At 41.4% G+C, this 14,922-nt stretch overlaps 1 protein-coding gene across 1 annotated transcript in view; it reads right to left on the bottom strand.

The window, feature by feature from the left end:
* The window catches only part of LOC121619433 (ataxin-7), a 30,018-nt gene that overhangs the window by 13,274 nt on the left and 1,822 nt on the right, over positions 1 to 14,922 (bottom strand). Inside the window, exons 2-5 of the mRNA XM_041955159.1 lie at positions 14,035 to 14,133; positions 9,784 to 9,996; positions 9,521 to 9,589; positions 3,623 to 3,727 (exon numbers count right to left, since the gene is read on the bottom strand). Of these exons, the coding sequence (XP_041811093.1) occupies positions 3,623 to 3,727; positions 9,521 to 9,589; positions 9,784 to 9,988 (379 nt within the window). The 5' untranslated portion in view covers positions 9,989 to 9,996; positions 14,035 to 14,133. The remainder of the gene's footprint in view (positions 1 to 3,622; positions 3,728 to 9,520; positions 9,590 to 9,783; positions 9,997 to 14,034; positions 14,134 to 14,922) is intronic.

Below are 14,922 nucleotides of genomic sequence, written 5' to 3'. Positions count from 1 at the left end.
AGCGTTGTTCTAATTTCCCTTGTAAGGGAGGAGAAAAAAAGCTTTGAAGAGTGCCCTCTTCTCATCTAAGGGTCTCTCTCTACACACCCATTCACGACACCCTCCGGATATCTTCCCTCCCTCTCCTCAGCAGCCTTTCTTTCCCTCCTTCCCTCCCTCCTTCCCCTGCTGTCTTATCCTGTCCCAGTCACAGTCAACAGCACACCCTGCACACAAACTCATACCGGGAAACCCCAGCGTGACACTAACAACACCAACACTTGGAAAAGAGAGTCAACACCAGCGGCAGTGGAAGAGGAGTAAAAGAGGAGTGAAGAAGGTGGGGTGGGTGGGGGGAGACAACAGACACAAGGAATAGGAGGAGTCTTAATATCCTATTTCACACTGTCAAACAGTTGGCTCAGTGCTAAGGGGAATCCCTGACTGTGGGAGTGAGAGAAAAACACCAACGAACAAGTGTGATGGCCTTACTACCATCTCCACAAGCTCCATGTTCAAGTCAGAGCTTGGCGTCTGTACACTAGCTGCATAACAATAATGACCTTGTTCTTGCAGTAAAACTAATAAATGCACTATGCTTGGTTGACATCGCTATCTAAGCTCAAGGCGAAAGATCCAAAAATGTGTATTTGTGTGTGTTTGCTCAGCCGAGGCAGTGCGTGAAAGTCTTTGTTCGACAAGTTCATAAATGAATGCATAAAACGGCGGGCGAGCTTGCAGCTTCCTGTTCTGCGGTGAGTGTCACCCCTGCTGGGATCAGCCTCAGCCGAAAAGCACAAACACCTCACGGGAGACAGATGGGCTCAAAGAAGCACGCTAAAATCAAATTGAGACCATCTCGATGGTGCCGTGATCAGCGCCTTCGCCCGTGTTAACGCCACATGGGGTCTTCCTGTAAAGACATCAGAGGGAGGAAGCCGAGAGGAAAAATCACAGCAAGAGCCCTCTACTCTGTGTGACCACATATATTAGCATGGCCACAGAATTTCACTTAAATTTGGACTTTTCCAGCGTGGAGCTAAAACGATTAGCCAATCAACAGAAGATGAAGTGGCAACTATTCTAATAATCTATATATTGTTTAAGTCACTAAAAATGCTAAACTTTTTCTGGCTGCAGCTTCTCAAATGTACAACTGTGCGACTTTTTCCATTTTAATTAACCATTTTAGCTCAATATAAATGGAAACTCTTTGGGTTTTGGACTGTTGGGCAGACAAAACAAGACATCTGAAGACATCACATTAAGTTGGGAAACTACGATCAGCATTTTCTGCTATTTTCTGACATGACTAAAGGATTAAATAATCCATCAAAAACATTATCGTCAGATTAATGGAAAATGAAAACAATCATTAGCCTTAGCCCTATTCAGCCTTTACAACTCCTACTTGAATGGAAGTCAAGGGAGGAACAAGTTTGCGGAAATTCGTCAACACAAGAATTCAGTAGCATACAGGCGATGGTGAACAATTACAGCTCTTACATATGCATCAAAGTCGGAATCGGTGGCGATGGTGACCTTACTGAGCGGACAGGGTGTCAGCCAAATGCGAGAGATGCCCAACATAATGTCATTATCAGTGTCAATATTAGATTTAATGTTTCCACTGTCATTTAACATGCGTTCAATCATGGTGGGCCGCTGACTTGATCTTTAGTGCCACATCAGTCTCTGGACCACAACATCGCTTCATTTTTAATTATACAAAAGTTATCGGATTGTTACTCTGTATTGGTAGATATTGGTAGATACCCCAGGCTTTAAAAAAGAAATTGGTAACGGCAGAATGAGTACGATTTGCCGGTTTTGGTTTGGCTTCCTTCACTGAGTCAATGGCTCCTCTTGGACACGTGTTTAAAATCTGGCACCTGCTCGCGGCGTTTTTACGCACACCCTGAGCGCCGTTATTGGCTGGGAGCTGCACACTGCACCTGCAACATCAGAGCACCACACAGTAAGAAAACACAGGCAGAGGGCAGGGTCGCGGCAGGCACAGACACCGCCACACACTACTCATGGGTCATAATTGATGATTGAGAGGGATTGCTTTTTTTTTTTGAGTCTATAAATCGTTTTTTAGGAAAATCCTCCTCATTCTGCCTTTCTGTATCAACACATTACGGACATTGTGCTCACATAACAGAATGACTCATCAATACATGTTTGAAGGAACAAATAGCTATAAACAGCTTGAAACCACTGTTCACTTTGGATGCTCGTAGTCCATATTATCAGATTGTGTACATCTGCATTCGCAATAGCACCCTGTTAAAGCCACCAGCTGGGATGTTGTCCCTACTGTTTTACTTCATAGCCTCTGTAATTCTCTCCAGTGTTTGCCTACTTCTCATTCAAAATCCCCAGACAGGTATGACAGCTCAACTGGATGCTGCAGGTCATACACCAGAGTCTGGTCTAGACAGGCTTGTATCAGTCTATATTGTTTAACAGTGTGGGAGGAGGCCTTTCTTTGGCTGTTGTTGACACAGGAGCAAAGGCAGTTCCTCTCAAAGCCATATGCTGTTATACCTCCCTCTTGTGGCTGACCTTGACAACTGCTGTCACTTCATGGGGGACGCACGCCACTGAATGGAATTCAGTGACAACAACTCAATACACATTTAGGACAAAAACAGATCCAAGTTATAAAGAGATTTCAGAGACTGAGAGTGTAGGATGGGACAAAAACTGACGCTACGAAGTCTTTATTAGCCATCAGATTTCCGAGGCCATCAGAGGCCACATGAACAGACTTTTAACAATTCCTGTCCCCTTAAATTGACTTGACTTACAAAGACTATGATAAAATGTTACTTTAAACAAACAGCCCTGCATGACAGAATATGGTAGGTGTCACTCAAACAGAGAGTCTTCCTTACCATTTCAAGGAAATGGGTTTGGGAGTGAACAGACAGCCTATTTCTTTCAGCAACTGTGGGCGTTTGTGAACTCGCCGTGAACACTGTCAAGTTTAACGAGATCCACAGTGATGCAGTGTCACTATATTCACAGATCTATAATTCATCCATTTACTTAAGCACTCTAGTCAGAGATCCAGCTTAGCTACCAAGCAGTGGAAATCCATGCTCTGAAACACACACACACACACACACACACACACACACACACACACACACACACACACACACACACACACACACACACGCGCGCACCTGAAGTATTAGCAGAACCAGAAATCTGATACGTACTTGTTAAAAAAAGTACATTACTGCAAAGACCCAAAGAGCCACATCAAATATTAACAGGGGAATTGTAAACACACACAGTGAGTTAAATAAATAAATAAATCAAAGTCTGTGGCGTCCCTTCTTAGGTTACTGTGTGAACAAGAAAAAGTGGTGAGGGAATACAAAGGCAGAGGGAGAAGTAATATCACAGTCTGTTAAAGTATGAAGTGTCAGCACCAGCCTTGAACTGGTATATGGTTCCTATTGGTGAAAATGACTTTGCTACTTCCTTCTTCACTGATCTGTCTCATCCTTCTTCTTGAAACTCATGAAACTAACTGCATGGTGTTTGCATGAATGATCACTCTGAATACATGCATGCACACTGGCGTACGTGTGTGTGTGTGTGTGTGCAGGAGCGTAAAACTTACCGTAGTGTGCTTGGAAGGCTTGGGGCTTGACTACCTGACCGCAGTGGCTGCACATCACCAGGTAGAAGTCGTCCTGTGCGGGACACTGGCCAAATATGGGCATGTCTGTACACAGGGGAAGAATCAACCAGAGAGGGCACAAGTCAAGGAGAGGCAAATGAAGTAGACCTGCGTTCACCTGCTGCCCCTATTAGCTGCACATAGTGAATCCACAGCGAAACAGCCATCATTTGTTGTCACAACACTGTGATAGCTCGAGATATTTTTTGTGTATAGGACCAAGAAGGAAATTTGCATATGTCCTGAGTGAAATTCAGTCAGCATTGCATTGCAAAACACGTAACCATATTAAGAATATTAACAATCTGAAGAGTTCACTCAAGGCAATCTGACGAGCAATGTTTGCACATGCTAATACAGATCTCTCCCAGGTGCTAGTCCTCATTCATCATAGAGATCACGTCCTAGTAATAAGAAGCAGGAAAAGGGCAGAGCCAGCAATCCAGAGGCTACCTGCTGTCGAAGAATTAACGTCTCTTCCAGATCTAAAAAAAACACAGTGCATTTAAGATCTATGAATGTGGATGATCTGTGCCTTTCAATCAAGAAGGACCTGTCACCAAGAAATAATGTTCAGTATGGTTTTCTCCTCATGTTTCCTTCATTGGTCTTCTACTGGGTAACTTCTCCATCTCTTTCCTACTCCCTGTGTTGAGTCTTAACTCAGTGACTGAAAGGATTTACAAAAAACTTAAATAGAGCAGCAGCACTAATTAAACAAAAGAAAAGCAACCTGCAACTTTTGGTAACTGATTAACTTTTGGAATGAAAAATTACATGTGTTGTCTGGTTTCAGCTTCTCAGTTGTGAAGATTTGCTGCTTTTCTCAGTTTTATGTGACAGCGAACTGAATATGTTTGGGTTTTTTGACTGCCGGTCAGACAAAACAAGCAATTTGAGGTCAGAACCTTCATCTTTAGGAAACTGTGGTGAACATTTTTTTTAAAAATTTTCTGACATTTTATGGACCAAATGATTAACTGATTGAGAGCGAAATTGAGAAAACACATAAACTGATAATGAAAATGATCAATAAGCAGCACTACAATCAAAACATTGTGTTGCTGGATTTCATGACGGTCTGTCAAGTTACAGGTTACAGTGAGATGTACCGAAATGTTTAAAATTCCTAACATTAAAATACTCCAATCCAGTAATGCTAGTCACATTCTCATGAGTCAGGATTCATCTGAAACCTCCTCCGCTAAAGCCAGCTCATGCTTAACACAAAAAGACGTTGTGGAGCAATGGAGTAAACTTATAGCAGCACAGTGCCTCTATTTAGGATTAACTGAAATTAAGGAAAATGGGAGGAAATGGCAGATTTCAGTGGTTCTGTTTTTCTTTCTGGTGAATGTACATGTTCCTGCAGTGCCACTAAGGCAGTGCAACTTTCAGGCGCATGATCATGGAAAGCACAAGATGCATGAATGCCAAGGTACACCAGCATAGCATGGTCTGCAGCTCCAGCATCTCTCGCCACCCAACAGTATGAACCAAGCCTCACGCTTCATAAGCCACTCTGAGGCAAATCAGAGGGAAGTGCCGCTCCTCACCAGAATGTGATCAAAATTTACCCTGGCGCGGAAAACCAGAAACCACCTAATTAAGGAGGCTAATTAAGAGATTGCCTGGGGCGTCATGATGAGATGAGCAGAAGATAGGATACAAGAGGATACAAGAGGAGAGAGCTGGAGCCCCTCTCCAATATGTACTCCACCAGGGCCGTCAAGGGTTCTTCAAACATCACCGGCTGAGTCTGCAAGGGATGAGGGCCATTAAGCAAAGACCATATAAAAAGGGCCTACCTGGCAGGTTCCCTCTCAGGGAGGTCAGTGGCAGTTTTGTGTGGATGAATTGACAAGCCCGATGCTACTTAGTGTGTGTCAATTGTCTGAAGCCACTTCACTAAGTGTCTCCTTCAACAGCAGTGGAGCGAAAAGAACTTGCTTTCACAGTGGCTGGGGTCTGCCTCAGAGAAAAGGCGAATGTCTTCACTGCATGGACAAAGGCACGTAAATTATATGGAACTTGAGTTGGGTAGCACACTGCTGATGTGCACAAGCAAGGGTCTGACTACTCTGCTAGGAGGACAAGTGTAGAAATGGGATGTGGAGGGTAGTATGCACTGGTTGCCACTTGCAGGAGCGTAAGCCATTAAAGCAGTAGTTGGAAGCTGGCCTGGAAGTTCTGGGTAACCTTTCGGTTCTGCCATGTCTGTTTTTGTCCAGTTCTCTCTATGAGCCATTCTCCTGTACCACTAGCAAATTGAAGTTATAATGAGAGAGCACATGTATTTGCTAAATCAATAACTTCCCATGTATTCTCCATTAAAACTCCACCTTCTCTCAGATCCTTTATTGAAACAGGCTAACCACATTTCCTTGCTGGATCAATAGCAAGGTCAAACGGGACTCATTCCCAAACTGCTGCTGTTGTTCACTCGGAGCGTTCTCCAAACGGGTTGTTCAACTATAAAAGCAGCTCTGCTAGATCGCCTTGCCACCCTGCATTCAACGCTCTGGCACCAACTGAACTGTACAGCTAAAATGGCCCGACTTGAAATGTGGTCTAACGCCACTGTGTCTGCCCCGTTCTCAATCTCCATTTTCTTCTTGTGCGAGCAGGAGATGAAAAGGATAGAGAGAGAGAGAGAGAGGGAGAGAAGGAAGTCACGGTGGAGGAGAAAGAAGAGACAGAGCAACCGAGCAAAGCCAAGAAAGGAGCGCGACAGAGAAAAAAACACGGCGAGAAAGAGAGCAGAGAAGCGGGCCGAGGCCTCAGCAAGACAAAGAGAGTGTGAGCAGAGGACCTGCACTGGAGGAGGAGGAAGAGAGCCTGTGAGCACGAGACAGAGGAAGAGAATGAGAGTCCAGTTAATTTCAGCATCCTCATCCGTGGCAGTGATGAATGATCTAGGTGGAATAGTAGCAGCTCTGGCTGCCTCTGAGCAGCACACACGCTGGCTGAATCTGACCTGTGGCTGACACTGGCTCTACATTTCCCAGCTTCCCTAACTGTGACAGTGCCACACTAAAATCTATAAAAAGCCAGACAAATAATGAGTGAATTCATCTGTCATTAATTGCCATACATTTGTACAATGTATTAATCATCTATGGGTGCTACAATGGCGGTTACACCACAGGAGGAATCTGGTTGTGAGTCATGCCGGAAAGGTGTAGTCATCCACTTGTAATACCTCTACTAGACACACACACACAGAATAACATTCTAGTATGAGCACTCACTTCTGCCACAAGCAGCATGTGTTGATCAGCCCCATGACACAAACAACAGTCACCGACAGACGATGCGACATGACGGGGACATGTTTCAAACCAGTTTCATGTCAAATGACCTCACAGCCTTGAATTTTAAACAATCTTGCAGCCTCTCTGCCTTTTTCTGTAAATGCTCTTCTTCACCTGGAGATACAATAATCTCGTCCTCTTTCAAACAGCCTTTCTTCAGCACAAAGCAGACAACATCTCTGTGGGTCAGCCACCACCCCAGTGTATGCAGTGTAATGTATCCCACACTATTTGCATAAAATCTGAAAGCTCTGTTTTTCTTGTCATTTGGAGTTTCACTTGCCTGTGACATTGTGCAATGGTCTCAGGGTATGCACACAGGCCATGTTGTTGACCAATGCAAATGCAACATTAGATAAGTGCCCTGTGAAGTAGCGTGCAATTAACCCTTTCCCTCTCAGCAACACGTGGAGAGAAAAAAAAAGACACCAACGCTGGACACACACTGATGACATCATAAGTGCAGGTCAAATTCATGTGACCAAAGTGAAATTCACCACATGACATCTTTCCTAATGTTCATTCCTCATTGAAGGCAGATGATGTGTTCTGCAAATACATTATTACACAGCATGAATGACATCAGAAATCAGTCATTCCAACAAACGCCTGCCTCCACAATGTTGGACAAATCTGTGTCCAAAGGTGTTCCACATCAGGAGTCACCAAAGTCCGAAAACTGTCAAATTCTATGACAATTATTCACACCACAGTGATCGTTTTCTTGTTGGCTGCAGAATTAATGATGATGTTGAGTGTCTGAATATGATCCTGGTGGTTTTTTGCTTAATTAGTACCATTTTTCTCTGCCAAATTATACCCACAGATAAAATTTCTGAACAGAAAACAGCAGAGAATACATTTATTTTCACGATACACTCATTGCCGCAGTAGAGCTCAAAGAAAAGGACGCATCTTAATCACTGTGTCCTAGTAGCTGCGATTGAATGTACTACAACACCAGGGTTGCATTTGACGTGCCCTGCTCATGTGTCCATGAGCAAGAGATTAAATAAAATCCTTACTTAAGTGATTGAAAGTAGCTTTGAATGTGTTGCAGAAATGCAGAAAATGCTAAACAAACATAGCATCTCTGTGAATATGCCCTTTCAAGAGGGTTGCCCAATTGACTACTTAAGACAGTGCACAACAATGGGGATGCATGAAACCTTTAAACAAGCTAGACTTCAAACTACAATCACTATATAACTGTGGTTGAAAGCTGACTCATCATTCATTCATTTGATTCCGGCTTAAATAAACAGGTTAGTTTTCAACTCTCCCTGTCAACTTGCTCATTCTGATGTCAGTCTTAAAGCCTGGTGAGGCTGGAAAATAGTCCACGATTGTGGATCTCTAATTAAACAAGATTCCATTTTCTTGTAGTAACAATTTACCTATGTGGTGAGGCTCATTCTAAATCCAGGCCCGCCAGCAGGACAAATCAGCTAATGCTAATGGAGGTGTTTCCAAAAATAAAATTGAAGTAGAAACTGCTCTGAAACATCACTCCGTGGCTCAGAAGCCAGATGATGTGTGCCTGTGACACTGTGGGTTTTATCATGCATTTATCAGATGATGTTTCTCTTTATTCTGCCATGACTGAACCTTTCCCTGAACGATTAAACAACAGCCTTAAAAACACTATTAGGATAACCTACAATATGCTTTAGTGAGAAAAAAAGGAGGAACATAATCATCCTAACATTATTTTATCGGAGCAGTGTGGTTGATTTCTTTTTAATCCACGGTGGTGGCAGACTTTCAGAATTTGCGTTCGTCAGGCCTGAATAAATCAGAAATTTGTATGACGTGCTGGTTGGTGGGCAAGTAATAAAAAGTTGCATTTAGCATTTCGATCAGTTTCAATGATATGAAATATATATTTAGATATGTGGTAACAAAAACATTTGTGTTCAAGCAGTGTGTGGAGTAGGAGCAAGCTGTAATGCAACTTCAAATCATTTTAACAGAACTATGACTAAGAAGGGACTTTTACAAAAATCCCCAACTGATGTTTTAACACTAACATTTTCCTTTGGGGTTCTCGTTTTGGAAATCACAAGTTTCTACTACACTGTTGTTGCCTTCACATTCCCAAGGCAACAAACCTTGTTCTTGTCTTTAGATAAGGGTTGACATGAAATACGGTGGATAGTTTCATATGTAAAATGGCAGAAATGGGGATGCTGAACAATAAAATCCAATAAATGCACCACTCAAATAGAATATGACATTACTATGTTTGGGCCTAAACCAAACTACAGCGAGTCTAAGCAAATAACCCTGAAGTTATTTTAGGGAGATATGTAAATGTAAACTACCACTCTAATCAGATACACATGTCTAACTTATTATATCCGGTTGTCCTGTAAATTCATAATGCGCATGATTTACAGTAGCTTTACATTCTGGCCGAACGCCGCGTGTGAAGTGTTTGAATCCGTGTGTGTGTTCGTATGTGTGCAAACCTCCAGAACCAAAATACACCTTTGGCCCTAGAGAGGAAAAAAAACACACTCACCTTCTCTGCACAAACGCATGGCTTCTCGATTTTTCCCGAAGTCTTTGAAACTTTCCTCCGATTCAGCACCTGAAAATGAGACGATCCGACACACAGACAAATAAATAGTTGCACTTGCTTGCCTGCCCGTGCTGTTGCTACCAGTAGCGTTTCTTCATATTCCACCAAAAACTGCATGCAATCGGCCAAAAAAAGGACAGGACTGGCAACTGCCGCGCTCCACCTCGCCTCCTCGCGCACATTCGGGACGCTGGGGAACTCACCGTCGTTGCCGTGGAGTTCGGCGGCGTCGACCCAGTTGCTCCAAGGCTGCCCCAGCATTATTTCTGGACTAGGCAATGATCGCCGCTCCGCAACCGTCGCCATTGCTGTGGAGCCTTCTCCCCGCTGGATCTGCTGCTGCTTCAGCTGCTGCCTGGCTGCTCGGCGCTGCTCCCCCCTGACGTCATCCTCGGCCCTTTCCGACATTCTTTCCGCTACAATGTAACAACACAAGAGTCAGCGTTGGTCGCGCTCGGGATAGGAGGACTTTTTCACTGATTGACACGGGCAAACGCGTGTTGTTTCAGCGCACCCGCCCCTCAAAAAAAAAAAAAAAAAAACTGTGTGTGTGGCCACTTGACAAGCAACAAGTACAAAGCTTATACAACATGTGACAAACAGCGACTTAACTGGCAATTTATCTGCAGGTTTATGAGCAGTTTATGGCTTGTTCGCTTTACTTTGATCGATCTTACATGCAATGCTTAACTACTTGGCTTGGTGGTTAATGTTAAACCTTGCTTATTAAATATGACATGCACATACATAAGAAGTATTATATAATTTATATGACGATGGTTATTATTACACACGATTTATATCATCATGTGTAATAATAATATAATATACTACACATTATATATATATATATATACCCTAGTGTAGAAAATATAAGCAGCACATATTCCTACAGCATATACTGTACAATTCTAAAATTTGCAGCATGTAAGTGTACCTTGCAAAGTACATCATAGCTGCTTGCATTTTAGAATACTGAGCTGAGCTGTAAATAGTTCACTGTCTGTTTCAATATCCAATCAATTACTGATAGGATGAAGCACAATTTTGATATTGGACTATATAAAGTTAGAAACCAAATAACTGACTATATTGTGTGCCTTCAAACCATCACGCTTAGACAAATTCTGAACATCAATTAACAAATAAATATTCAATTTCTCCCTTACTCTCCATGCTAAGGAAAAGCATTTAGAATATAAAACATGTGAGCCACGAGAAGGCACAACCATAGACACATCAAATCTCTACTTCACATTTTTGCATGATCTTGTAATGACAGCAGTATTCCTATGTCGTGTCTTGAGTCATAAAGGACTTAAACAAAACACTGTTGGAAAAATGTTCAAACAACATTTTTGAGATTTAATGATCATTACATAGACTTGTGGTACCACGTACGACAGTGTGATACTATGATGTGTATTATGCTTTGCCTGTGGATACTAACTTCAATGCAAGTCCTCACAGACAAGAATTAAGAAGAAACATATTCACAAATACGCTGACTTGATCTTCGTGGACGGTGGATCAGTACCTTATTTTTAGATAGAGACAGGCTCAAATTATATAGCTCACTTTACTGGTAATTCAACAAATTGTCTGGAAGAGAATGATGTAACACTTACTGAGATTTATAACTGACTTGAATAGATTCCCCTGTGGTTACTAAGCTTTTCAGATGTGTACAGACGGTTATCCACAGCCAAGGTGTTTTTACTTTCACTTTCAAAATGAAATGTTTGTGATTGACTCCAATAGTGCACATATTTAACTGACAAGCAAGAACACAAGAAATGGAAGCTCTTTATGTTGTCTTGCCACAGAGAACATTTAGTAGAGAAGCTGCTTTACAAAGAAACACACTGACTGACCTGACTTACAAATGGTATAAACATTTCTAGATGCTGTCTTTCCTATTTTCTATGAATAATGTAGTGACTGCTTCTATGCAACATTTTATTTTCCCATTTCAAATCACAACATTTTTTAAGACACAACTGTCTGTCAGTTTGACAGAAAAACAAGTTTTAAGAAGCCTTCTGTGCTGTTTTGCCAATATCAAATGGAGGGTATCTGAAAAAACTCTGGCCAATAAATGGCAAAAAATGCTGAATGTATTCCCATTTGCCAAGTATCCTGAAGAGCCTTGAGCTAAAATGACCTCGGCCTTCTGTTGCTCATTTTAAGTGTACAGTTCAGAAACTTGGCTTTGTCTTTAGACCAACACTATATTTAGAAATACAAATTAAGAAGCTTGTCCCGAAGATGTTGCCAGTGTCTCAAAGAAAATTTCCTTTCCTTTTGTTCATTGCACATGCATACACTTCACAACCTGTTCCAATGTATCAGTGTTCCAAAAGGTAAGATCATCTTTGATGTCACTCAAAGGTTTCTATTTGGATCATGTACTTGGGGCAACAACAAAACCGGCACCCAGGGTTGAACCTGATTGGAATACAGGTCACATTCAGGTTCCCTGGTTGGTCAAGAACATGTCACTAATTTAATATCTTTAATATATGGATATCTATAGCATGATGTTAGATGCTGTTGCTGTAGTTTGAGGGTGGCAAAATGTGTTAAGTTATATTGACTTTTACTGTCTTGTTATTTTCCTTTAAAAAAACACTATACCAATAAAGTTTGCATTACGTTCAGCTAACAGTGTATCAACATATGCACCTACATGGGAATTTGAAATGGCTCATCATGGTTAAATCAGTACACAGTATACACAACAGTGCAACCTATCAATTATTTGACAAATAGGCCAAACAGAAGCAGAGTTCCCACAATGACACAAAACACTGACAGTATTTTTCAAGAGGCATGCATAGCAAATCTTTGTTCATTGTAATATGTAACTTTCCCATTTAACTGTTGTAGCCTGCGGATGACATTTCTTGGTATGGTTAACCTACACTAGAAAACCATTGACATTATAGCATACTGATCCCTTAATATTAGTCCATCTGCGTAACAGGGGCTTTTGGTCTGGGCTGGGACCAAAAGTGTAGCCATTTTTCAAAAGGCAACCCAAATGTTTTTATCTTTAACAGATAGAAAGCACAGGAGTTCAAGAGTTCCAGCTAGTATCTTATTTGAAAAGGATTTTATGTATTTTTTGCAAAAATAGCTTTTTTAACATTGCTCAATTATGATTAAATTTATGATTAAATGTGAAATTACCAGCAATGTCAAACACAAGCGTGTGACTTTAAAACACATGGCATTTCTGTGTGCAGCATATGAACCAATCACTAGAGACTGAACATGACAGACTGATAACGTACATGTAATGACTGGAAAAAGAAAGACCCCTGTACAATACAAAAGTCTTATAAATACATACTGCCTTTGTAGTGCCCGACGTTTGCTGAGATGTTTGTGCTGTATCAGAATACATTGCATTAAAAGGTCAACATACGCAACCCAATACAGCACCAGTACAAACTATATCCTCAATTGCTGTAGCCTCAATAAGCAACACCTCCTATTTCTACTTACCTCAGTAAGCAGAAATAGTATTCATTGCAGGACTGTTGTACTGGACTGCACTGCATCATTTTTCCATGTAAGAGAATATATAAAAATGTAACCCTGTGTCTAGACTGCAAACGTCACGTCAGTTTCAGTGTCACTGGCGATGGTGATTGGAGCAGAGAGAGAGGTTAGCAGTGAGTAAATGTACAGTGTAGGGCCATGAATAAACACTGCAACTCCTCAATACCGAATAAGTTCCTGTATTTTCTCATCTGCTTGGCAAAAGTGAAGGGAGAGAGAGAGACACTGGCAACATCAAACCAGAGTACTGTGCTCCACCTAGGTTTCAAAAAGTAGATAAATATATTCATTCAGTACCTTATATATATCAGTCTCGCAGTTCCACACATTTTTTTGTCAAAAAATAGACCTGAAGCATAAATAAATGCTTCAGGTCGTGGTTACACCCATGAGACGCAGATGAGACGCAAGCCTGCACAGAGCCGGTCCAGACAGCTGCATAGGTTGCTGCGTAGGTTGCTAAATACTAACTACCTTTCCTCTAGCACACCAACTGCGTCATGAAAACATTAACAGTAAAATTCTGACATTAAACCAGTAGAATATACATGAGCAACTAGTCGTGTGTTTTTTACCCGTAGTTTCTGATATCGACAAACAGGCAAAACATGTTCACAGTAACTTGAAGAAAATCTGAAGAAAGTTAACTGAAAACATCACAGGTATACCTGGGAACCAGTACAAGAGGCTGCGTGGAAAATTACAGGGTTGTGTGTTCACTGAAAAGCAATTACTATAAAAGTGCTGTACTGGAGTGCAATGTGTCTCTAAGTAAATCACAACTGTAAGCATCTGTAAGCATTATACAACTACTTATGATTATTCTACAGCTATAAAAAAAACCAGTAACTATCAATAGTGTGCAATGAGTAGCAGTGAGATCTTACCTTGGCAAAATAAGAAAAAAGGAATTTATTTTTAACTCAATCAGCCGATCCTCATCAGTTTGGGTGATCACGGGCTGCCACACACACTGGAGAGGAAGTCTGGAGACACCCACGAGCCCATGCACACATAGACAAATATTGAGAGAAGACAAGTCAGTAGCAGGTTCTTTGTTTTGCTGTTTTTTGAAAGACTTAAGTGAATATGGAATCATAAGTCTATATCTGGAGGGCAACATTGTACTGCCTGGGCCTCGTCATGGAGTCCTCCACTCCAGTGCAGAAATCCAATCCATTAAGTACCATCCCTAACCAGCCTCTCCAGCCCCACAGTAATCCCTGTTAAAGACTGAGACCATACCAGGTTATCATTGTTGTTGATGTCTTAACTGATGCATACACATGTATTCATAGAAGTAGAAAATTACTTTAAGGAAAACACAAAGCGATAAATGATTACTGCTGTGTACGAATCACTACAACTTACTTTCAATTTGTTGATATTTGCATAACAAATGAAACGGTATTTGTCAAAAGCCTTTGCTGTTGCAAATTAAAGCCCAGGAACAAATTAACTAACTTTAAACTCAGCTGCATTTCTTAAATCTAAGGTAGGAAACATTTTCAATGTGTGAACACAACCAACCAGCTATAGACAGCAGACACTTTGCTTTGTTATATTGTTGCAGGGGTAAAGCTCAGGTGTTACTAATAACAATAAAGATGGCTCTGTTCCATGCAGGTGTGCTAGTAAGACATGAGATTGAGCCAGCATGCCCAATATCAAGGCCCTAGCCCTGGCAAACCTAAGATGAATTCTGAATAGCTATCACTACCTATGGTGCTGTGCATCTGAGTAAGGAATTTTTTAATGTAAAAAATGTAAATGTA

The sequence above is a fragment of the Chelmon rostratus genome, chromosome 2 (genome assembly GCF_017976325.1).
Source record: "Chelmon rostratus isolate fCheRos1 chromosome 2, fCheRos1.pri, whole genome shotgun sequence".
Taxonomy (NCBI): Eukaryota; Metazoa; Chordata; class Actinopteri; order Chaetodontiformes; family Chaetodontidae; genus Chelmon; species Chelmon rostratus.
Note: the sequence above shows the minus strand (reverse complement) of the source record. Positions and strands in the feature narration are given on the sequence as shown.